Below are 24157 nucleotides of genomic sequence, written 5' to 3'. Positions count from 1 at the left end.
CACTAGTCCAGTCATACTGAAATGTGGAATTCATATTACCAGCCATGTTTATCTAGAAATTCAAAAGAAATTCAAAATTCCAGTTTTATGTCTCAATTTTTGAGTAATGTTGATAAATTACAAATTGATGCTCAATATTTTGACAATTAGGTCTTGTATTACTGTTTTGACACTCGAAATTTCACATGACACGTTGGGCATTGATGTGGAAATACTGTTTATTTACAAAATTTAATTTTAATACTTTTCATGTGTATCCGAAATAATGATATTGTGTCACATGAGATTATAGATATCGAAAATGTGATAATAGGACATAATTATAATTTGTTGAAATATCATGTGTTAATTTGTACTAAGCATCGAGACACTATAGGAAAAAGGGATGAAAGGTTGAGACAAAAACTGATATTTGTCCAATTTTTAATCCTTGAAGTAAGTTAAAATGCACAAGTTTGCTTTATTAACATTATTTTAGGCTGAAGCATATGACACCATTTCTGTCCGTCAATGGCTTGTCGCTCTGTATTCTCAAAACAATTGAAAATAGGAAAAAGTATTGTTTATTGCAACTGGGTTCAATTTCTTCAAAAATCAAAACGTGCAGCAGAGAATTTCTTGCTTTACAAGGCTAATATATCTTTCTTGAATTAGAGTCCACAAAAATGTCGCCATCTTGAATTAGAATCCACAAGAAAACTTTGGTCCACAGCTACAAAATAGTCATTTTCAAGATTTACACACTTAACAAATAAATTACTAATTCCTAGCCTCTCATCTTAGCAAACACAACATTCTTGGCAAGAAAACTAGTTGTGAAGAATAAGCTACATCCAAAAAACACAAACCTAATGGTAGAAAAATGCAATTCATGATGGGAAGGAAAGTCCAAATTTACTCAAAGAAAGGAACAAAATTCATTATACAGAGAGAAGAGAGATGAACATCATGGACACGAGCAAAGTCCAATCCTTTTTGGCTAATTTCTTTACATAAAAAACGATGATTATGTAATAAATACAAGACTCAAATCGAATTAAAAATCCGATTTTAATCATGAAGCCCAACCGAATCAAGCCCCTGAGTTCTGCTTCGGACAATCCGATGAAACACTTCCCTAACTTGACACTCCAACGGATCAAGCTCACTCCTCAAACCGTCACACACATTCCTCACCTCCTCAACCCTCATCTTCACCTCCGCCTCCCTCTCCTCCGCCAACGGGAACGCCACCGAATCGGCCAATTCATTCAAATGCCGCGAGCATTTTTGAATCTCGTTGATCTCCCGCAGCAAGCCGCAGGCGTTCCTCCTCTCCCGCCTCTTCGATTCCTCCAAGATCCTCTCGTGCAGCGAGAGGATCGGCCCCGCCCACGGGAACTGCTTCGAGGCGCAGAAGTGGGCCTGCAGGCCGCGATCCTGACATGGGATCGCGGCCACTAGTGCCCACATTGTGAAAAGGAGCACGTGGTTCATTGTGAACACGGCTAAGCTGAGCCCATTCGTGGCGGCTGATTCATTCGGCCGCGGCGGGGTTAGGTTGTTTCCGATCGCCTGCAGCTGTTTCGCCGCCGACCACGACCGGGAAACGCTCCAGGATAGGGATCGGAAATGGCCTATGCTTTTCTGCTCTTTGTTTCTGCCGAAGGAGCGGTTTCTCTGCGCGAATGTGGTGGCGGATTGCTTCTCGTCGAGCATTCCGATGGCGAGGTCGATTAGGGCTTTTTTGGCGCGGCGGAATTGGCCCTCGCCTATGCTTCTCTGGTTGTCTAAAGCGCAGAGCACGATTTCGAGCTGCTTTTTCCATTGCCGGATCTGCTCGATTCCGTCGCGGATGGCGTTGCAGACGTCGAGGGCTTTGACGCTCCGCTCGAAGTAGTCGGCGGCGAGGCGGTCCAGCGGCGGCCGGCTGAAATCGGCCCTGTTGTTGAACATGATCGCCTTGAATTCCTCCTGGCAGCAGAGGAAGACGTCGAGGAGGCTGCGCAGCCACGGGATTGAGAGGAGGTCGTCGGAGTCCGCCGCCGCGAGGTCGTGGAACCGGTCGGCGACGTGGCGCTGGAAGGCCTCCGCCTCGGTCTCGGCGGCGTGCGGCGGCGAGACGGAGTGGACCTGGTCGCGGCGGCGGCTCAGGATGGAGAAGATGGAGCCGGAATTGGAGCTCGGAGACGATGATGACGACGACGCGTCGCGGAATTCGGTAATCGGCATTTTCGAATTGCGATCGATCGCTCTCAGCTCACATGAAATCGGGGAATTGAGTAATTGCAGCGGGAAATGGAATAACTGGAGCAGAAGACGAAACCCTAAACCCCAAAATGGAACCTTTGGATTTTGAAAACCTCAATTCCAATCAAGAATACCCAATCACAGACAAAATCTCTTGGCAGAATACCCAATCACAGACAAAAATTCCAAAGATTCAAAGTTTATAGAAGGAAAAGCAAAACCCAGAAATCTTCTTCTCCGGCGAGGAGAGAGAGGGAGTGGAGTGAAGGTGTTGGAGGATGAGAGAGAAAGTGAGGGATGTTTGAAACCCTAAAGAGGAGGTGACATGGTTATAAGGGGGATAATTTGTACCGCGTAATAAGTTTTTGTTGGGAAAAGTAAAGTCTTCATCACAGAGTAACAGTGGGTTTTTTAATTGTGCAATTTGGAAAAATGGATTTGTCTAATTAATGTGAACTGATGAATTTTTTTGAGTAAAAAGTTGAATTTGTTGGGGCGAAAATAGGAAAAGGCTAAATTGTTTGAAAGGGCCCGAAATGGAGGGCCGATGGCTGTGGGAAATAAACTTACACGCCGCGGACGCGAATTGGACACGCCTTGCGTTAATTTTATTTGCATTTTCAGTCCCTTGAAAATTAAAATATTAGATTTATGGTATTCCTAATTTTTAGGAAAATAAAATATGTTTGGTAATAGATCTATTTATTCGCATTTTCCTTAATGCTACAACGAGTTAATGCTAATTGCTTCAGCGGGTTACGAAAAATCCTTATCATAATACTACAATATAGCGACAAATAGTGGAAAGATTTTGCTATTAGGCTGCGATTTCCATGAACATTTTAGAATTAAATTAATAGCATAACTCTAAACTCCCCCTCAAAAAAATAAAAGTAAAATTAACGACATATATAACAATCATCCAAAATATAAAAGATCAACGTATGATACGAATTTTTATTATGTTTATAAAATGATAGTTGTTCGTAAACGAAGATAATACATAGTACAATTCTTTTCATAATCCAAAATCATAAAAAGAATTCGAATTTATATGAAATCTCCCTCTTGGGAACGAATTGGTGATTAGAGATATAAGGTGGAGTTTGGTGAATGGAGAGATAAGGTGGTTCTTGGAGTGGATGGGGAACTAACTACTAACATCTAACATGACTTTGACCGATAAAAAAAAAAAAAAAAAAAAAAAAAAAAAAAAAAAAAAAAACCAGTTATAGTTTTTTGTCTGGGATTAATTTGGATCATTCTTTTTTATTGTTAATGATTAGTTATCTAAACTAGTAGTAATAAAGTTGTGGGGTCCTTCGTTGCTGATTTGTGCATGTTAATTGTATACTGTGGCATTCGGATTTAAGAATAAATTGGTGGGGCAAGAAATAATTTTTTAATATTTTCTTTATCTTGTGGTTTAAAAAATATCAAGGCATGACTAGTGTTTGGCCCGTTTGGTTAAGCTTATTTTTAAAAAATAAGAGTTTATAAGGTGTTTTAAAAGTTTATATATGATGTCAGGGGCGGATCTAAGATTTGTCGATAGAGGGGCTGAACTTAATGGTATTGAACGGGGGTTCAGGTAGCCCCCGAGCCAAAATTTTCAGGCAGTTTGTACAAGTAATTTTTATGTGTAAGTAGAATTTTAATGGGCTTAGACTAAAATTCGATCACCCGCTATAATAAATAATTATTCTCTTTCTATTGATTCAATAACATATACTAACGCTACCCCTGTAAATTATACCATTATAGTTTAAAGAATATAAAAAAAACTATATATATGTTTTTAAAATAATCTATCTTATACAAAAATAAATTAATTTTTATTTTTATGTTCAAAGTTTTTTTTTATTTTTTTACTTAAAGTTGGACTGGGCTTAAATTAAACTATGTAGATATTAGACTAAATATATTTAATATACATAGGACAAAATTTTGGGGCTGCACAGAGTTATTTTAATAGTTTATATATAGGTTGTTAAAATGTTTGGATAGCTAAATTTATTAGTTAAAGATTACATTTTGAATTAGAGAAAATGAGAAAAGATAAAATTAGTTGGATATATGATGAAAATAACAAACTATTGTAAGATCATTTTCATAAAATTATTATTGCTTGTAAAATTATGAAAAAAAAAAAGTTGTAGTTTTTTTTTTCAAAAAGAATATAAATTAGAGTTGAGTAACTTATTTTTTGAGGAGTTTATAAATTATTGAAATTTATTTTTACAATTTATATGTTGTTTGAAAACTTATTTTATCAAACACCTCTAAATAACTTATATAAATTACTTTAAATCTTATAAGCTCAAACAAACACTTCTAAATACTCCCTCCGTCCCTGAAATAAGTTTCTCTTTTTCCTTTTTGGGACGTCCCCCAAATAAGTTCATGTTTCTTTCTTTCCATTTTTGGACAACTACCCCACCATTAATAATACTTTATTTATTCTTACTTTTCACTTTTTCACCACTCTCAATACTAATTATGTGCCCTTAATAATTAACTTCAGTGTAGCTTCAATGTTCAGGGAAAATTTTACCAATATGAATTGTTTATTAAAATGCAACTTGTTACTAAAATATGAAGGAAACTGTAGGCAACAAATTTTATTTTTTTGAAGAAATTAATTGAAGACACAACTTCATACCTCACTTTTGATAGGAGCATACGCGATGATAATTTACCTCGAGAAGAAACAAATTCCTCGTAAAATTATTTTATAAATTGTAGACCAGAAGAGAAATAAAAACTAGCGCTTCTTTTATTACAAAATTATGTTTCATGTCTTAGGCACACTCCAGTCGTTGCATTCAGATGCATATACATCCGCCCTTATTAAATCATAATTGATAATCAATAAATTTAAATTAAAAATTAATTAACTCTAATTTTTTTTTTTTTTGATCGAGTATTCAGATAAAAACAAAATTTGCCTTCACATTCTACTTAGAATATTAAATATACGTTTAATATTGATAGATATAAAAATGGATGCTTTGCATATTGAATTTTTAAAACAAACTTTTAAAAATTATTGTGTAAATTATTTAGTTTTCGTAAATTTTTTCTCGTACGAGGTATTACTAGGTCATCAATAAAGTTAATGTAGGAAGAGAAATGGTCAAATAAATGTACATGTCTAGAGCCATTGACCATATCAAACAAATGCACTCATCTATTTATGAGGCTGAGATAACTCGGACCACTGACCGAGTCCAACCCCTACTCAACTCGCCACTCCGTCTCCTACATAAGTGTTATTTTCCTATTGGACCAATTCTCTTACATAGTACTCACTCCGTCCCACCTATCTTGAGATAATTTTTATTTTAGGTGTCTCATCTATTTTGAGACATTTTCATATTTGACAAAAAAATTTATCATTTCTTCATTTTTTCACTTTTTCATCTACAATCCAAACTCTACTCTCTCTATTCCATTATTTATGGCACATACATTTTCGGCACAAAGATAAAGGAAACAAGATTGTAGTATAAAAATATATAAAAGTATGTGGACCTATGTGATTTATAGTGTAAAAATAGAGGAAACTTATAAAAAAATACCACCTTTTAAAAGTGATATATTTTTTAGCCCCTCTTTAAAAACAATTCTTTTGTATACCAAAATGAATTAAAAGACTAAAATACCCTTTACGGTCTCCACCACTTTAATTTTCGCGCAACATTACACGTGCCCATGATAGTGGATACGATTGTGCCCATCGTCTTTTTTTTGTTTTCATTTTTCATATCTACTTGTCCATTTCAAACGTCCCGAAATAAAAAGTCTAGGTTCACCACTGCAAGATCTATTTGGACCGAAATAATTAAAGAGGTATATTCATATGGTTGTTTCGTTTTATATATATATATATATATATATATATATATATATATATAGGGAGAGGTTCAAATAAGAACCACTAAATAAAATTAGAACGGAGAACCATTTTAAGCCATTCGATCATCAAGATCTACGGTGGATGCATCATCTTGGTGGATGAATGCAGATCCTGGGTTCGAATCCTGAAGTGAGCAAAATTTTTATTATTTTCGGATGCATTAAATTTAATAGCGAATGCATTAATTTATATAGCAGATGCATTGATTTTAATGGTTCTTATGTTCTCACGATAAGTGTGGTTCTCATTATAACCACACCCTATATATATATATATTTCTACCGGAGAAGATCATATTTTCGGTGACCATTGGAGTTTACAAAGTTTGATGGTGCAACTAATGAGCTTCCACTGATTTATGGGCATTTTGCTTTGGCGTGCGACTTCTTGTTTACAAGTTTTGAGTATTAATTTATTTTTCTTGAATGTGATTGGCCCCTTTACTATTAGAGTGTGGGGTCATTCCCAAATATCCAGTTTCTCTTGTTATATGGTGTGATCTCTCGGATATGCCTAAATTTTGTGTAATTGTCATTTTTATATTATGTAAAATGAGGCTCATTCCACTTTACATGTTCTCATTGTGATTGTTTTGGCATATTTCTTTGTATATTTTAGTTGGTTTGCTTTGCTCTTCCAACTTTTTTGTTGTGGTATATGTGAAATTAGTCATTTGATCCTTTTTGAGCAATGAAATTTATTTAAGTATAAAAAGATATTAAATTTAAAATTATTGATGTTTTTTAATTACGTAGAAGAAACTCATCGAGTTCTCATAAGAATTCTTGATATATGTACGTGATGTATATTCAATATTTTTACTTCATTGTAGTTGTTTTTAGAGCACTCACAATGGGGGCGTGGACTCCAGCTCGGGCCAGGCGCACCCCCCCCCCAATGCCGCGCCTATTCCCTCCGCACTTAGCCCCCCTCCGCGTTCGGCGCACTGTGCATGGTGATTGGGCGCGTGATATACACGACCCAATCATATAATTTTGGCTTTTTTATTAATTATAAAACAAAAATAAATATATAATTTTTTTACTGTTTGATGAGACTGTTGGAGGTAGAATGCCTTTTTTTTATTCCTCTTCATTTTTGCCGTTGAACGGCTATTTTTTTTCCTTTTCTTTTAATTGCTCTCCCTATAAATGCTACATTTTCATTCACTTCTCTACCATATCTTCTCTAAACATTCAAATTAAAATAAAAACTTAAGAGCTAAGGAGTTGACTCTCCATTGTGGAGTGTTGGCTCAAAATTGGGGGACCACTTTTAAGAGCCAAGGTTGGTTCACTACTGTGAATACCCTTAGCAATATGTGTGTTTGTGTTTGTGTTTGTGTGTGTGTGAGCTATTGAGATATTCTGACTTTTATGTATGTCTGTTTTTACCAAATCCAACATACTCCATCAGTCTACATATATCATTTTCACTTTGTGGACGTCACGAGTTTTAGGAACGTGATTGATAATAATTGATAATGGTGATTATTGTTGTGAGTGGATTTTGTGAATCCTATTGCTATGAATGGAAGTGAAAATGATATATTGTGGACGGACCAAAATGACAAAAGTAAAAATAATATCATTGAGGGAGGAAGTATATATAAATATTTTTCAATATTCACCTATATAATAAAACTTTGTACATGTGTCTTTTCAAAATGAGTTCGATCTTTATCCTTCACATGAATCGCATTTCCCCTACTAATTAACAAAGTTAATTAAAATTAAATAAAAAAGAATTGTGTATATATTTGACTTATATATAAAATGTACATAAGACCAAAAATACAACAATTTTCAACTAGTTAATTATACATATCATTATCGAGTCAGAGAATTTTGTAGGACAATAACTTATGTTGATTTGGAAATTAGAACAAAAACTTTCAAATTTGTAAAAGTAGGACACTAATTTTTTTAGAATAAAATAGGACACTAATTAATAAGCGTCGTAAAAATAGGACATTTCTCGACCGAGAATTGGCCAACAAATGTCCTGCGGGTGCAACACTTATTAATTAGTGTCCTATTTTACTCCTATTTTTACAAGTCCAAAAATTTTTATCCTAATTTCCAAATCAACCTAAGTTACTGTCCTAAAAAACCCTCCAACTCATTATCACTAGTCACTACATCTTCGTGTGTAAAATACTAGGCTTCAGTTTAGAAATGAACGACATTGTAACATTATTGAAAAGTCTTCTACATATTTTTGGAAAGTGCTTATATATCCTCCAAAACAATAAAAACAACAAAAAAGTATTATCCTGCTTTAATAAATTCATGAAACTGACAATTCAGGTTATGTTCAAGACCTTTTCTCAGTATTGCCACAGATTAATTATATATATGCATCAATTATATTATTTGATAAGACAGTCAATCAAATATATAATTGGGGAAGGGGAAACTCCACTGTTCCCCTTCCCCAATTATATATATGCATCAAATTATTATTTGATTGACTGTCTTATTCAGCATCAACCCTATTATGCTAAATTAAATACTACTACTATATGTTGTGTTGTGTGTGTGCGTGCGACTCAATTTATTTATTTGGCTAGACGCCTAAAAATAATCATATTTTAATATAAATATAGTAGTATAACATACGAGATAGATATCGTCTTTGACATTTGTGCTAGTGTGAACAATATTAAAAAATTATTCATAGTTTCTCGAAGGAAAGAGATGGAAAAAATAAAATATACTTACTAGATACATAAACTCAATTATCTAGAATTCGAAAGAAATAAAATTATTAAAAACGAGCTTAAATTAAACTAATCTAAAACATAAGTAATGGAGTATTAATTAACTGCTATAAATCTGAATATAAAATTGTAGCTATTAACATATATCCCTAATATGAAATAATGTTGACTGAGTCCTACAAGCAAAATGTAACAAGAAAACATATTAGCTGTCAAAAATTAAAAAGATGCTGAAACCCCAAATAAAATCCATTAAATATCATCATAGTAAAGTAAAGTTGCAGAATAAACATATTAAATTAATCATAACACGTGTGGGCTGCTTCTTCCTAGAGAACATGAAGTTCATAAAAAAACGAAACACTTATGCAAGAACAGCTGTCAAAATCTCTGGACAAATTGGATATAAATAAATAGATACAGTTTATTTTGAATATCTCCAAAATACGAAGTCGTTTTCTATGTTTAACATTTTTTTTGTAATAATGGACAAATATTTAGCTTTTAAATTTTGAAATATTGGAACAATGTGCATTTAGGGCTCGTTTGGTTTTCAGTAAAAGATTATGTAGGATAATTTGTAACCAGGATATTTAGCGTGGATACTGACAGATTATTAATACTGAGTTAGTGTTTGCTATCATGGCTAAATACAGAATATCCTGGTTTAAGTTAATCATAGGGGAGATGTGGTATTATTAATTCTAAGAAATCTGGATTAATAAATACTGGGTCGTGGGATTAAATCGGGTCATCCGCATTAATATTAAATAATACCAAACATTAGACTGGTCTGTATTAAATTAGCTAATACAGTGTATTAGCCAATATTAAATGCGCCCTTAATCAGGAGATTACCAATTATTTTTATTTAAAATTTATGATTATTAAAATTGTCATATTTTCAATGGACCAAGAAAGTATGTATCAGGAGATTTGAATAATTTTACGCATTAATACTATAAACCAACAAGAAAATAATAAAATGAACAATGCAAAATGATGAAGATTAATTTGGGTGACTTTTACTCATTCCACACACACGCGATATTTGTGGGAAAATGAGATTAAGAATTTAGAGATATGTCATTACCAAAGACACATCACTTCATCATTTCTCGATAAAGTTGATTTCAATATGTCACTTACTTCGAGAACGTGATGACGCTCATTATTAATTATTAAAAGATTAGATGCGATTTTCTGAAAGAGATGTAAAGCCTAAGTTTAACGTTTCCTCGCCTCATCACGCTACCTCAACCTCTTCTTTTTCCTTTTTTTTCAAGAATGACGTGCAATAAAAATTACCTAAAATTAAAGAGTAACTGTGATTAAATAACGGAATTTTATCATTTTTTAGTTTTATATATGTATAATATTTATTTATTTTCAACCTCTATATAAAAAGAAAAGTTCAAATAAGAACGTGAATTTAAAATAATGAAAAACTATTTTCAATCATTGGATCATGAAGATTTATGGTGAATGCGTCATTTTAATGAATGAATACACCATCTGGATTCGAGTCCACAAAAAAGCGATGTACTAACGAATGCGGTAACTTTACACATTAATATATTGTTCTCAGTTCTTATTTTAGATTGCGATTTTCACTATAACCAACTCCTATATATATTTAAAATTTTGCTACATAAATAACGAGTATATATTTTTAATTGTTTAGATTTTTCACACGATTGTCAGTCGCTATCAAATTAATGTTGAAGTGAAGGCTTGAAATGTTTAGAAAATGTAGTTAGATGTCTATGCTCCTTCAATTAGTCCCGATGATATTAATTCATCGATAATTGACCATCGCCTCAAAAAATTAAACAATTGAAAGTTTATTAATTTGAAGGTATAATTTTTTTTACGTGTAAAATAAAGAATTAGATGAAGGTTTGTACATTTCTACGCAATTGCCTTTAGAATATATAAATAAAACCATGGGTTCCCTTTCTTATTAAAAATAAAAATAAAACAAAAAGTAAAACCCAACACTTGCAGCTTAATTGCAGTACAAAAATAAATTCCATGTGAAGACAAAGACATCATTTTACGCTTTAAACTTTTTGGAACATGTAAAACGGTTATGCCTTAAATTAGTTGTAGAAAATTACAAGCTTAGTTTAGTTGAATTCTTTTTTTATTTTTGTAAGAACGAGAAATCAGTATTCCAAACTCAAATTTCTCATTTTTTTAATTAAGAAAAATAGTCGTACAAAATAAAAAATACATGAAATGTAAATAACGAGTTCCCAAAATTAAAATTATTATCAAACAAGATAGTATTGGAGTAGGACGAATCGAATCTATTCAATGGAAATTAGATTATTATTGCAAGCGAGCGTGACTGAAAATATATACTCCCTCCGTCCCTGAAATAAGTTCATCTTTTTTCATTTTGGGACGTCCCCCAAATAAGTTCCTCTTTCTTTCTTTCTATTTTTGGACAACTACCCCACCACTAATAATACTTTATTTATTATTATTTTTCACTTTTTCACCACTCCCAATACTAATTATAACACTTTTTCACCTTTTCACCACTCTCAATACTAATTAAGTATAACATATTTTTTTTCCACTATCAATACACTTTACCATATTAATTAAGTATTATTTTGTCATTTGATCACTAGGGCAAAAATGTTCTAATTATTGTAAAATATTCAGTAATTCATGCATATGACTTACCAATACGATTTTATAAACATCACTCCAATTTGACGTTGGGTATTCCTCTCTATAAATCTACTATATTTTATTTAATATATAATTCAATTAAATCAAGAACAGCCTCGCATGTGAAATTTCGTTTTCAATATCTATACTACATCAACTAATAAGCATATTTTCAAATTTTAACACAATTCAATATTAAGTGGGCTACCATTGGGAGTTATGTGTTGATATCAAATATTAATGATGTTGTGACAAGATAAGGTTGGCCCCTCTATCTAATCCCAAAATTAATATTTAATGGCATGTAGCGATGACAAGAAAAGTGGGGGTTTTGAAAATAAAAATAGAATTGTCAACAATTTAATTCTATTGTGTAATAAAAAAAATTAAAAAATATAGGCCACCAATTTCATTTCCACTGTTTAATTTATTGAATCTTGAAAATAATTAAAAATGATAGACCACCAATTTCCTTTCCACTGTTTAATTTCTTGAATCTCGACTTTGAAAATTTTAATCGTGACATAATCAACATATCATAAGGAGGAAAAATCCAACTCATATAATTGAGCTACAATGGCCTATTTGGAAACATAGAGAGGTGTAGGGAATCTTTTGGTTGAGTAGGGCTCATTATTTAGGTAGAAAAATGTTAGCCATGAGCTAACATGTGTGCTGTTTGTAGCCCATTTGAATCTTGTGCTAACTAATTTAATAGCATTGCAAGTTGATTTTACTATTTTGTATAAACTAATATTTTGGTTTACATTCAATTATGTTAGTCCACCTAATATAAGATAATTTTATAAGTCAAAATCTATCGGATGGATTAAAACTCAAGTTAAAATACTATCAAAACACTATAGCCTGCACAGATACGTCGCTTAATATGAATTCATATGTGTTTTATTTACCCGACGAGACAAAATTCGCGAAACTGTTACACAAATTATTGCCTTCTATTATTAGACTTGTTACATTTCTTTTAAGCACGATTATTAAGGAGAGTGTAGTTAATGTAGTTTAAGTGTATAAAGGTGTGACATCATATTATTTTTAAATTTAAGACAAAAATAAATTTAAGACAATATCAATGAGAAAGAGGGAGTATGATTTAATAATAAATAAGACAAAAAGAGTGGTACCCTATATTTTTTTAAAATTTTTATTTAAGAAGTTATTCGTGTATAATAAATTCTCATGAAAAAATCAAATAAAGATAATCTAATTAAAATTTATGCAGTACATTGTACATGGAAGCATGAAGCAATATGTCAAATTAGAGGCCTCACCGCTTCGAATTTACAAATGGGCTAACATTTTATTAGAGATGCATCACTATACTTCATTTATGGGCTTTTGTCTTTATTAGAGACCAATCAATCTTATTTTATTTTATTTTAAAAAGAGACCAATAATCATTTGGAATTTAGAATTTTCTGATATCCATTCCATGCCTTTGGTTTTCTATGCAATGCAAGAATTCTAATTTCATAAAGAAAACAAGACAATAGCAATTCCTTTGTTCTTATAATTAAGTTTAAACATGCGAGTTAAAGGGAATATTTAAAAAATATTTCTATTGTCTTAGGACTTAGAGCATCCACAATGCTTGTTGCTTAGAGGGGTGTCTTAGGAGTGGGCCCCACCTAAGACACACCCCTTTCCAATGCATTGTGTCTTAGGTGTGTGCTTAGATCTTTATTTCCACATAATTCATATTTCTACACTTTTATTTTTAAAATTAAAATTTCATTAAAATTAAAATTGAACATTACAATAATTAAAATAAAATTAAAAACATAATTAAAATACGATAATAAAATAAAAAATAACATAATTTCCTAATTTAAATAAGCCCTCGACGCTTGAGCACTTCTTGGACTAGGTGGTTGTGCAAGGCCAATTGCGCATCCGTCATACCCGTCGTGTCCTTGTTCAAGAGCTTCATATCCATATCCTCCCGTTTCATCTCGGCTTGCATTTTTTTGACCTCGGCGATTTCCCCCGTTTTGAGAGCATGCTCCTTCATGCTTTCGGCCACCTTCTCGAGGGCGTCGGAGAATGCCGATCCTCCTCCCGAAGACCCTTCTCCCTTCTTCGCCTTGCCCTTGTCTCGCTTTGCCGTTTTTTGGCCTTGGGGTCTCGCCGTGACACTCGGCTCCGAAGAAGTAGTGGTTGCTCCACCATCGGAGCCCTTCGACTTTTTGGCGGAGTGGACATCCCCGGCTTGCGACGTGAATCTTTGGCAGTCACGAAGCACTTTCCAAGCTTTGACGTAGGAGAATTGCTTCTTGAAATTCGCCTCGAACATCGTCTGGGCTTGTTGGAAGATTTGATCGTCGCTCATACCGCTCTCTCAATTGTCCTTGCAAGTGTTGTAGAAGCCCTCGAAGAATTTTGTCTCCCTTTGGACACGGGCGAAGTGAGACTTGAGATGATCCGGCTTTCGCGGCGGCGCTCCCGACGTATTGAGCGCGTTGAACTTCTCGGCGATTGCTCCCCAATATTGGAGCAACTTTTGGGAGGTCCCCAAAATAGGATTGTGGGTTGCCTCCGCCCACAATATTGCCACGAGCTCGAACTCCTCGCTAGAATATGCAGCGCGGGTGCCCTTGGCTTTCGGCTTCACCTCCTCCGGCTCTTCTTGAACGTTGGCATTCGCCGCCGGTGTAGGAACATTTCCCGTAGCCAAGACATTGGAGGCTTGTGAAAATGGAGCAAACCCCATCATTGGAAGCCTCGATCCGCCTTGTTGCTCCATGTATTCATCGAATTCACGATCCATCTTTGGAAATGTAGAAGAGAGAATTATTTTTGGGAGAGAATTGTAGTTGAAGATGTTGGTGAATTTGAAAGAGTGGAAGGAAGAGTGGTATTTATAGAAGGGGAAAAAAAGGAAAAAAAAATCAAAATAGCCGTTGAAATGCAACGGTCGTTTTAAAAGAAAAACAAAAACAAAAACAAAAATAGCAAACGGTTGAATTTTGTAAAAATTAATGATTTTTGTATTTTATTTTTTAAAATTGGGAGGCGCCATACACTCTCCTCTCTCGCCCCGGGTTGAGGCTTCGACCCCGCCTCGCATCTGGGCGCGTCTCCAGCGCGCGGCACCCACCTAAGACGCGGGTCGATCCCCCCCTTCGCACTATGCGTTGCAGTTGCTCTTAGGAGTAATTTATTTCCTTTGCTATTACTTGTGATAAATGATACTCCTGATTCGTTTGCAATTTTCCAATTTTGCAGTATATGAGCATTTTTTTTAAGTTGAGGCGATTTCTGTTACAAATCCACATTTACTCTTTCCTGTTCGATAAAATGCATCAACCAAACATTTATTAAGTTTTTTATTCAGAGCAAGTTCTTTGCTCAAAATTCGTTATCAAGAACTCACCTATAATAAATGATACAAAGATTTCCCCCTATGAAAGCTGATTCAAGATTGTGATAGTTTTACCTAAACTTGAAGAAAAGAAAAGAAAACAATATCACACCATTGACAAAGAAAAGGGTAGAATTTGAGGATGCATTACATAATATATGACGATAAGTTCAGGTGATTTCTGTTACAATTCCACAGTCATGTCTTTCTTATGCTTTAATACAGTTCAAAGATGTCCATTTTTGGCCTAAAAACATAGATGCCAATGTTTTAGTCATAAATCAAAATTATGCACAGTTCACGTTCGATAAAATGCCTCAACCAAACTTCTATTCTGTTTCTTGTTCAGATTAAGTTCCTTGCTCAAAATGTGTTATCAAGAATCACCTATTATAACTCATACACATAATTCCCCCCATAACAAAATTGATTGAAATTTACGATAGTTTTTACCTAAACTCGTAGAAAAAACAACAACATTGGAGCATTGTGTATCTTGTGCTTAATAAAAATTATGCACAGTACCTGTTTGATGAAATGCCTCAACTAAAATTTTACTCTGTTTTTTCTTCAGAGCAAGTTCTTTGCTGAAGATCTGTTATCAGGAACTTACCTATTATAAATCATACACAGGTTTCCTTTTATGAAAGTTGATTCAAGATTACGATAATTTTACCTAAACTCGGAGGGAAAAAAAAATGAAAACAATAACACACCTTTGAGAAAGAAAAGAAAGGATTGAATTGAGAGCGCATTACATAATACATTAATCCTATCCTATGTAGGTGTTGTTGTGAGGCTTCTCCACATCCTCTCTACCAACCCAAAATAGGCATCTCTCCACTTCTTCTTCAACGCTAAAGCAGTGCAAACCATTGAAAATCCCACTGCATAACCTAAAGATAGAAACACATAAAACCAATCAACCTCTGCCTCTTCTTTCTCATTCTCCTCTTTTCCTCCACCACCTTCATCACTGCACATGCTCGCTAACGGCGGCCCACAAAGATCGTTACCAATGAAGCTCGAAGCATTGAAGCTCTGCAGCTGCGTGCTTTCCGGAATCCTTCCCGTCAAGTTATTGAAAGACAAGTCTAGATAACCCAAACCAGATATGAGAGCAAGGCTGGTCGGAATTGGACCAGATAAAGAGTTTCTTGATAGATCAAGAGATTCCAACTGCTTCATTTCTCCAATATTCTCCGGCATCAAACCTGTCAAATGATTCCCCGACAAGTTCAACGATCCCAGCTCCGACAAACTTGTCAACTCATTTGGAATATCTCCGGACAGATTGTTGATTGAGAGGTCAATGCTATTAACCAATGGAAGAATGGTGTCATACTCCAATTTACCTCCCTTTTTCACTATCAATGCACTCTCCCTCAACCCTCCCGCGTTGAAAACAGAGTAAGAATACCATGATTTCTCATTCCCAGTACAGTTTGTAACAGATCAAGCAAACTTCTCCTCTCAACCATTGCTGTGAAATTGCGAATGCACCTCGGGATCAAGCCGGAGAGCTCATTGCTGGAGAGATCCAATATTTGGAGAGAGCTCAGTTTGCAAATCTCCGAAGATACTTGGCCACTCAGATTGTTCGAGCGCAAGATGAGAATCCTCAGCTCGACTAGGCTTGTTCCTATCCACGTCGGTATATTCCCTCCAAGATTGTTGTCTGCAAGCCCCATCTTCACTAATTTGGTGCAGTTATGCATTGAAAAGGGAATCTCCCCGGAGAATCTATTGTTGTCAAGATTCAATGACTGCAAATTTGCAAGAAAGCCAATAGAAGTTGGGATGCTTCCAAACATTTGATTGTTGCCTATGTTCAAATATCTCAAAGAAGGGCCATTTCATCCAACAATTTGGTAACTCCCCACTCAATAGATTCTCTCCCAGATGAAGAATCTCCAACGAATACGTTTCATACGCCGCGTCGCATAGAAAGTGAGCTATGCCTCCAGTGAATGAGTTATCAGAGAGATCCAGCTCCTTCAAAGAATCTCCAACTCGAGGCAACGGGCCCTCGAATTGGTTGCCGCTCAAGTATATAAACTGAGAGCTAGCTCCACGAACATCTGGAAACTCGCCACCGAGATGGTTATGGGAGAGATTCAAGATGCGAATCTCCCAGAACCATCTAGGAACACTGCCTGAGATTCCAGTATTAGACAGATCAAGATAGGCTGAAAGATTCCTCTGCGTCTCAAGCCATGAAGGAATCTTTGAGCCTAGGTTCCATGATCCTAGTCCAAGAGCAATGAGTTGGAAGGGGGGAATCCAGCTTTGGCTCACTTCTAAACTCAACTGATTGCTAGAAGCTGAGAAAAGCTCGAGTTTAGTCAGATTTGCAAACAGGCTCTCAGTCACTACTCCTTCCAGCTTGTTGTCAAAGATATAGATTCTCTCAAGATTCCAAAGCTGCCCCAAACTATTAGGAAGATTCTCTGTTAGGTTGTTACCACCCAATGACAAAATTTTCAAAGAAAACAACTTCCCCATGTTTGCTGGGATTGGACCAGATACTAAATTCTTGTTAAGATTGAAATATTGAAGATTCTTAAACTCTCCTAGTTGATCAATCAGCTCACCAGAGAGATGATTAAACTGCAAATCTAGGACTTCCAAGGCTTCCAAGAAGCATTCCGACATATTTCCAAATGAATCAGACATTTTCCCTTGGAAATTATTGTAGGACAAGGACAACCTTCTTGTCTTGCACAAGTTAGTAAATCCTGCTGGGATTTCACCAGTTAGGAAATTGAAATCCAAAGCAACAAACTCCAAATCTGTGCAAGAATTGAACCAGCTTGGAACTGTGGAGTTTAGAGAGTTAAAAGAGAGATCAATATACTCGAGTTTGGTGGCATTACTGCTTGCTGGAATCGGCCCTACAAAAGAGTTGTTCCGTAGATCAAGATAACGAAGATTGTTGAGCCGGAGAATCCATTTTGGGACCTCAAAGGAGTGGAAGTTGTTGGAGGAGAGGTCGAGGAGAGTCAGGGAAGTGTTGTTGAGATGATTTAGAGGAGATATGTAATCAAGGCTGCAATTTTGGAAATGAAGGTTTTGCAAAGAAGGGATTTTATTGATCACCTGCGCCCAATTTGTTGCTTTCGTGAGGTTCACGAAGTTCATATTGAGATGCTCCAGTTGAGAAAGACGCGATAGCCATTCAAGGCTATCAACATGTAGCATGTTTGGATGCTTTACATCTGCTGCAAATTCCATCACTGGATAGCCAGCCAAGTGTATGCTGTGGTAGTAGTTGAGATGGCCTGCAGAGACGATGTTTGGGAAGGCAGCCAAGTCTAGACTGCGTAGATATGAAAGATTCCCGATGTTGTGGGGAATCTCTCCATGGAATCCGGCAAAAGAGAGGTTGAGATGCTCGAGGTTTGTGAGTGAACCGATAAAGGGAGGGATTGTTTGTTTGAAGGCGTTGAGGCTCAAGTCGAGACGAGTCAAGTGTGTGAGGTTGAGTAGAGAAGGATTGATTTGGCCACTCAAGTTGAAGCCATGGAGATGGAGTTGATGAACATGGCCAGTTGAGTTGTTGCAGATTACACCATTCCATTTGCAACAATTGACTTCACCATCATCATCATGCCATGAAGAGAGATGATGGTAGGGGTCTTGCAAGGACTGCTTGAAGCTTAGTAGTGAGTGTTTTTCAATTTGTGGGCAGAAAATGGAGTTGCATAGTTTGAGAGACAAGAAAATAAGGAAGAAAGATAGAGTTGCATTAATGGTTGGATTTGAGCTGCCCATGGTTTGTGGCTTCTCTTGATACAATGATCTTTCTATTTAACGAATGATATCCTCACAAAACACACACACACACTTAGGAGTGAGTGTTTTTATTCACGGGGAAAATTCCCTCATAACTCAAGTGTAGTCAATCTCTCATTAGAATTTCGACAGATGTCTCAAGATTATAGTAATTTGGATGATTGGCGCTCTAGATATTGATAATCAAAATTATCATTTTTTGAAAAGAAAATCATACTCACTCCGTCTCACAAAAACATGAATATTTTGTTATTTTAAGGTATCTCATAAAAATATGAATATTTTTATTTTGGTACACTACTCCACCACAATCCCTTACTTTTTATTTCTATTTTTCATAAAATGGAACCCCTTTTTCACTCACAATACACTTTTACCTAATATATCTTAAAACCCGTGCCACTTAAAAATGTTCATGTTTTTGTGAGACGGAGGGAGTATTATTTGAAAAAAAATAACTAATCCATAAAATATGTGGTGAGATGCGTTGTAACAATGAATGTGAGTACGAAATATAGAACACAACGAATGATAACCCAGTTCGGTTAAACAACCTACGTCTGGGGGGCCTCGCCCAGGGAAAATCATCCACCATATGAAGTTAAGATGTACAAAGGACTTACACAATAAGACACCCTCTTACTTAGCCTCTACATCTTCCCAAAACCTCATCAACGGTGAATGATTGAAAGCTAGACAACGACTAACTTTCTAGGCGCACCTAATCCCTTGAGAAACAAGAACCAACAATAAAGAAGAGTAAATAACTCTTTTACAATGTACGCTCAAGTGTATAACTCACAAACACTCTTCTGCTAGGAGAAAATAAAAGTACAATATCAAGAAAAGTACTACAGACGATACCAAGTCCGAGGGGACACCTAGCAGGAATAATAATTCACGTCTACATCGTGAGAACTGATCTGGACGAAAATCCCCAGCCAAAACGAATTCCCTTCATCAAGTATATATAGCCAAACCCTAGAAGAAGTTTGGGCTCTTGTTGGGCTCCAGGCGACGGCCCATAAAGCGATCCAGTTGCGGCGGCACAAATTAGGGTTCAATGAAACCCTATGAATGAGGACTCCCAAGCCAACAAAAGATCTAGTAGATATATATCCATAAATAGATCTAAGAGAAACTCCTTCAAAATCCCGCATGGAAAGAGGCTGCCAGAAACATGAGACCGAAGAAGCAACCCAACAAGGAACAGACTGTAGAACTCTTGAAGCAACTCTCAAAGAAACAGTTCAATCCAGATCATGAAATCTTTATACACTTATTGTCTACTCAATGACAATTAAATAGTGTATGAAAATACTCTAACAATAAACCTTATGCAAGATCTTTAGTTACAATATCTTTGAGCCATACAGTGATATCCCAATATCAAATTAATTAGGCGATTGAACATCCTTTACCACGTGGAGCTGCCGGTAACTTTTCCGGTGAAATTACGCCGCCTTCAACTTGACTCAGTCAATGCCTTGCTCGTCTACTCGAGACCCACAAAGCCTTGCCATCAATTATTTTCAAACGTCCAATTCAAATAGCTAAAAATATCCTGCAATGCAACAACCAACATAGAAGAGAATTATAGGGTGTTTCCTTTTAAACACAAGTAGAGCCGTATACGTGTCTCGACGAGGCTTTAAATGAGAATTTAGAAATAGGTTCTTATAAGTGGCTCCCAAAAATTTGGGGTTCTGGGCAATACATTGTTATGCCTACCCTTAGTTACGGCTAGGGCGATAAATGAACAGAGGTACTCGCAAGCTATTCGAGATTCGACTCCAAAAAAGTTCGTTCGAAGCTCCAATTTCATAGGAAATGAGCCGAGTTCGAGCCTGATTTCGAGCTCGAGCCTGACATCATTCGACTCGCTAAGCTCGCGAACATGTTCGGATTCGATTGTTCACAAACATGTTTGTGAGCCTGTTTACGAATCTTTAATCGAGCCTTCAATCGAGTTAGTACACGAGCCTTAAACGAGACGAGCTCGAACTTGAGCCCGAATAACATATTAGTTAAGAAGTTTTTTATAACTATTTCAAGCTCGAACATCATGTATACCAACATCTAACGAGCCGAGCTCGAGCTGAAGCTCGAATTTGACATCATCGAATATCACACGAGCCGAATTCAAACTGAGCTTGAGCTTAGTAAGTGGGTAACGAGTCGAACTCGAACAACAATATTAAAGCTCGAGGCTCGAGCTCGAACACTCGAATATTTAAACGAGCTGAGCTCGAGCCTGCTAGTATTCAGCTCGGCTCGGCTCGTTTACAGCTTACGACCCTAAGGACTAATTTAGATAAATAAAAATAATATAAGTTAATTCATTGTTTATTAAAATGGATTGAAACTTTGAAATATCTCAAAGTCGCTATGTTACCTAAAAGAGAATAATATTTAGATAAAAGAAGAAGATATTGGAATGGTTGATAATTAATTATTTTAGCTGATAGAAATGAGATATTTAAAAAAAAAAGGTGATTCAATATATCATAAGCGTGTACCATAATTTTCTACACATAGAATGCAAGTCAAGTGAGGTTGCCTTGAGAAAAATGACAACTACAGGGTACCACACAAAATTAAGGACCACGACTTAGACTTTTCAACCAGCATAAAAACATACAACTCAACTTCCACCAATAATCATAGAATATAAATACAAATTTTTTTAGATTACATTGGGAGATTACTAGAGAAATACAAATTTCGGCCCACCGACGGAGTCTCCAAGTCCGCCGGATCGACGCAATTAGTGGCCAATTTTTTATACTTTTCTTTTATAATTCTCATTACCTTGGATTTATAATCAATCAATCAATCAATTTTTTACATTATAGCAAAATAAATCATATTCGACGTGGCATCGTATAATCACTACATTCTAATTTTCATCAATTCTCATTTATTTTTATTTATTTATACATTTCTAATCAATTTTTACATTTAAAAACTATTAAATAATCATATACATTTATAGATGAATTCTATACTATTAAATAATAATCGTATAAAACTATTAGATAAAGTCTGTACTATTAAATAATTGTATAAAACTATTAGATAAATCTAACATATCCATTTAATTCCATATATTATAGCAAAATAAATCTTATCCTACGTGGCATCGTATAATCACTCCATTCTAATTTTCCTCAATTCTCATTCATTCTTATTTATTTATATATTTCTAATCAATTTTTACATTATAGAAAAATAAAAACTATTAAATAATCATATAAATTTATAGATAAATTCTATATTATTAAATAATCGTATAAAACTATTAGATAAAGTCTGTAGTATTAAATAATTGTATAAAACTATTAGATAAATCCAACATATCCATTTAATTATAAATCCTACATATATTATAGCAAAATAAATCTTATCCTCCATTCTATTTTTTCTCAATTCTCATTCATTCTTATTTATTTATATATTTCTAATCTATTTTTACATTATTGCAAAATAAATCATATCCTACGTTGCATCGTATAATCACTTCATTCTAATTTTCCTCAATTCTCATTCATTCTTATTTATTTATATATTTCTAATCAATTTTTACATTTAAAAACTATTAAATAATCATATAAATTTATAGATAAATTCTATACTATTAAATAATCGTATAAAACTATTAGATAAAATCTGTACTATTAAATAATTGTATAAAATTATTAGATAAATTCAACATATCCATTTAATTATAAATCCTACATATCCATTTGATAATCGGAACCCAGGCAAATTAAAACACATTAGCACTTCGATGGTCCATTCGTCTGTTTTCAAACGCCTGAAATCCCTCGCAACCTCATAACAACTTTTCTTATATATATAAACTCAATGACCAACTTTTCACCCGAAAAATTTAACTTAATAAAATGATGACATCCAGAATAGGAATCCTTATACCCACTTAATTGAGATTGTTCCAAGTGTGACTAAAACTTAAATAAAGTATACCAATAAATTAATCCACGAAAGGCAATCAATTCAAATGTCAATTCATTTTTTAAAAAAGATATTCTTCAACTAAATATTATAAATAAATAAAATACATGGTTATGCCCAAAGCCTACGTAGGAGGAAGTGAAACTATAATTTATTAAATATTATGTTGGGGCTAAAGGCTGAAATTATAAATTTATGATTATTTATTATTATTATGGGCTATATTGAATAGAATCACCCTAGAATAAAATACAAAGAAAATAATCAAGGGTTAATTGCCTGTAAATACACAAACTATACTCGGATTTTGGTTTTTAACCAACACTTTTTTTTTGGCCAATTAATACATAATCTTTGGTTTTTTTGGAATTTAGCCCGAAAATTTTTTCCGGTCATATTTAATCCGACGTGGACGTCGGAATTTTCCTAGGTGGACTTTTTTTGATACAACTTCTATGACATGGCAATTTTAATTTAAATTGTATTATTTTAAAGCACCTTTTTCTCCTTTTCTAATTCTTCTTTTTTCTTTCCTTTTCTTTTCTTCTTCTTTTTTAATTACCGTAGCTTTCTTCTTCTCTTCAAAGCCAACTCATCTGCAAGAGCTTGAATTTTTCAAAATTTTCATGTATTTGATTGCAACCATGTTGCCGATTTTATACTTGCCCACACTAAATCATAAGTAATTTTGTGATTGGGTCTTTAAAATTTCTTATGAATGGATCTTCAAAATTCTCTAAGAATTTGGATTCATAGTGAATGGGTCTTTGTTTGAAATTTTATTGTTTTAATTTTCGTGAAATTCATTGTAAATGGGTATTTGAAATTTCTACATAATAATGTGGAATAGCTCATCTTGATTTGTGTGGAATAGCTCATAGTGAATGGGTATTGAAAATTTCTACTGAATCGCTGAAAATTTCTACAAAATAGCGTTGATTTGGAATGTGGTTAATATGTGGAATAGCAGTAATTGACGTTGTGTGACAAACCTCTTATAATTTGTCAAATTTAATGAGAATTTAGCAGCAATATACTGTAATCTAATTGTCTGAAGCGGTGGCTGCCATTCTGTAAAGAGCAGCTGCAGGAAATAGCTGCAAATCAGTGGGTTATATGGTTCCTACATAGTATTTGTACATATTAAGTCCTACAACCAAGAAATAACTACAATGTATCGCCAATATTTCTGATTCTTGGTCACTGATATGAATAATAAAGTGTAAAGAAACTTGCGCCCATTTAGGTAAAGATCAATATTACCATCAATATAGGTTAGTTTGTAATACTATTTGGACAAAAAACATAGGACCATGAGGTAATTTATTGGAAAAAGTTGAAACAAAGTGAAAACTAAAAGTATCAATGATCCAAAATATCAAAATTTCTTCTCAAAACTTCTACTCAATAGCAATATATATCCACCAAAAGTAAGACACCAATATTTCTG

General features: G+C 34.5%; 2 protein-coding genes across 2 annotated transcripts; both read right to left on the bottom strand.

Annotated features, from left to right (window-relative positions):
- Positions 1–877: 877 nt before the first annotated feature.
- LOC130992796 (protein ROH1-like) lies at positions 878–2663 on the bottom strand. Its single transcript, XM_057917545.1, has one exon. It carries the CDS (start codon positions 2209–2211, stop codon positions 1051–1053), a length of 1161 nt encoding a protein of 386 aa, XP_057773528.1. The 5' UTR covers positions 2212–2663; the 3' UTR covers positions 878–1050.
- Positions 2664–15714: 13051 nt separating this feature from the next.
- Positions 15715–18711, bottom strand: LOC131009892 (receptor-like protein EIX1). The gene is made up of 3 exons (XM_057937296.1): positions 16750–18711; positions 16345–16703; positions 15715–16252 (listed from the first exon to the last, which is right to left on the bottom strand). Exons 1-3 carry the CDS (start codon positions 18709–18711, stop codon positions 15715–15717), a joined length of 2859 nt encoding a protein of 952 aa, XP_057793279.1.
- Positions 18712–24157: the final 5446 nt, after the last annotated feature.

This window comes from Salvia miltiorrhiza, chromosome 1 (genome assembly GCF_028751815.1).
Source record: "Salvia miltiorrhiza cultivar Shanhuang (shh) chromosome 1, IMPLAD_Smil_shh, whole genome shotgun sequence".
NCBI lineage: Eukaryota > Viridiplantae > Streptophyta > Magnoliopsida > Lamiales > Lamiaceae > Salvia > Salvia miltiorrhiza.
This window is presented reverse-complemented; position numbering and strand designations above follow the sequence as displayed.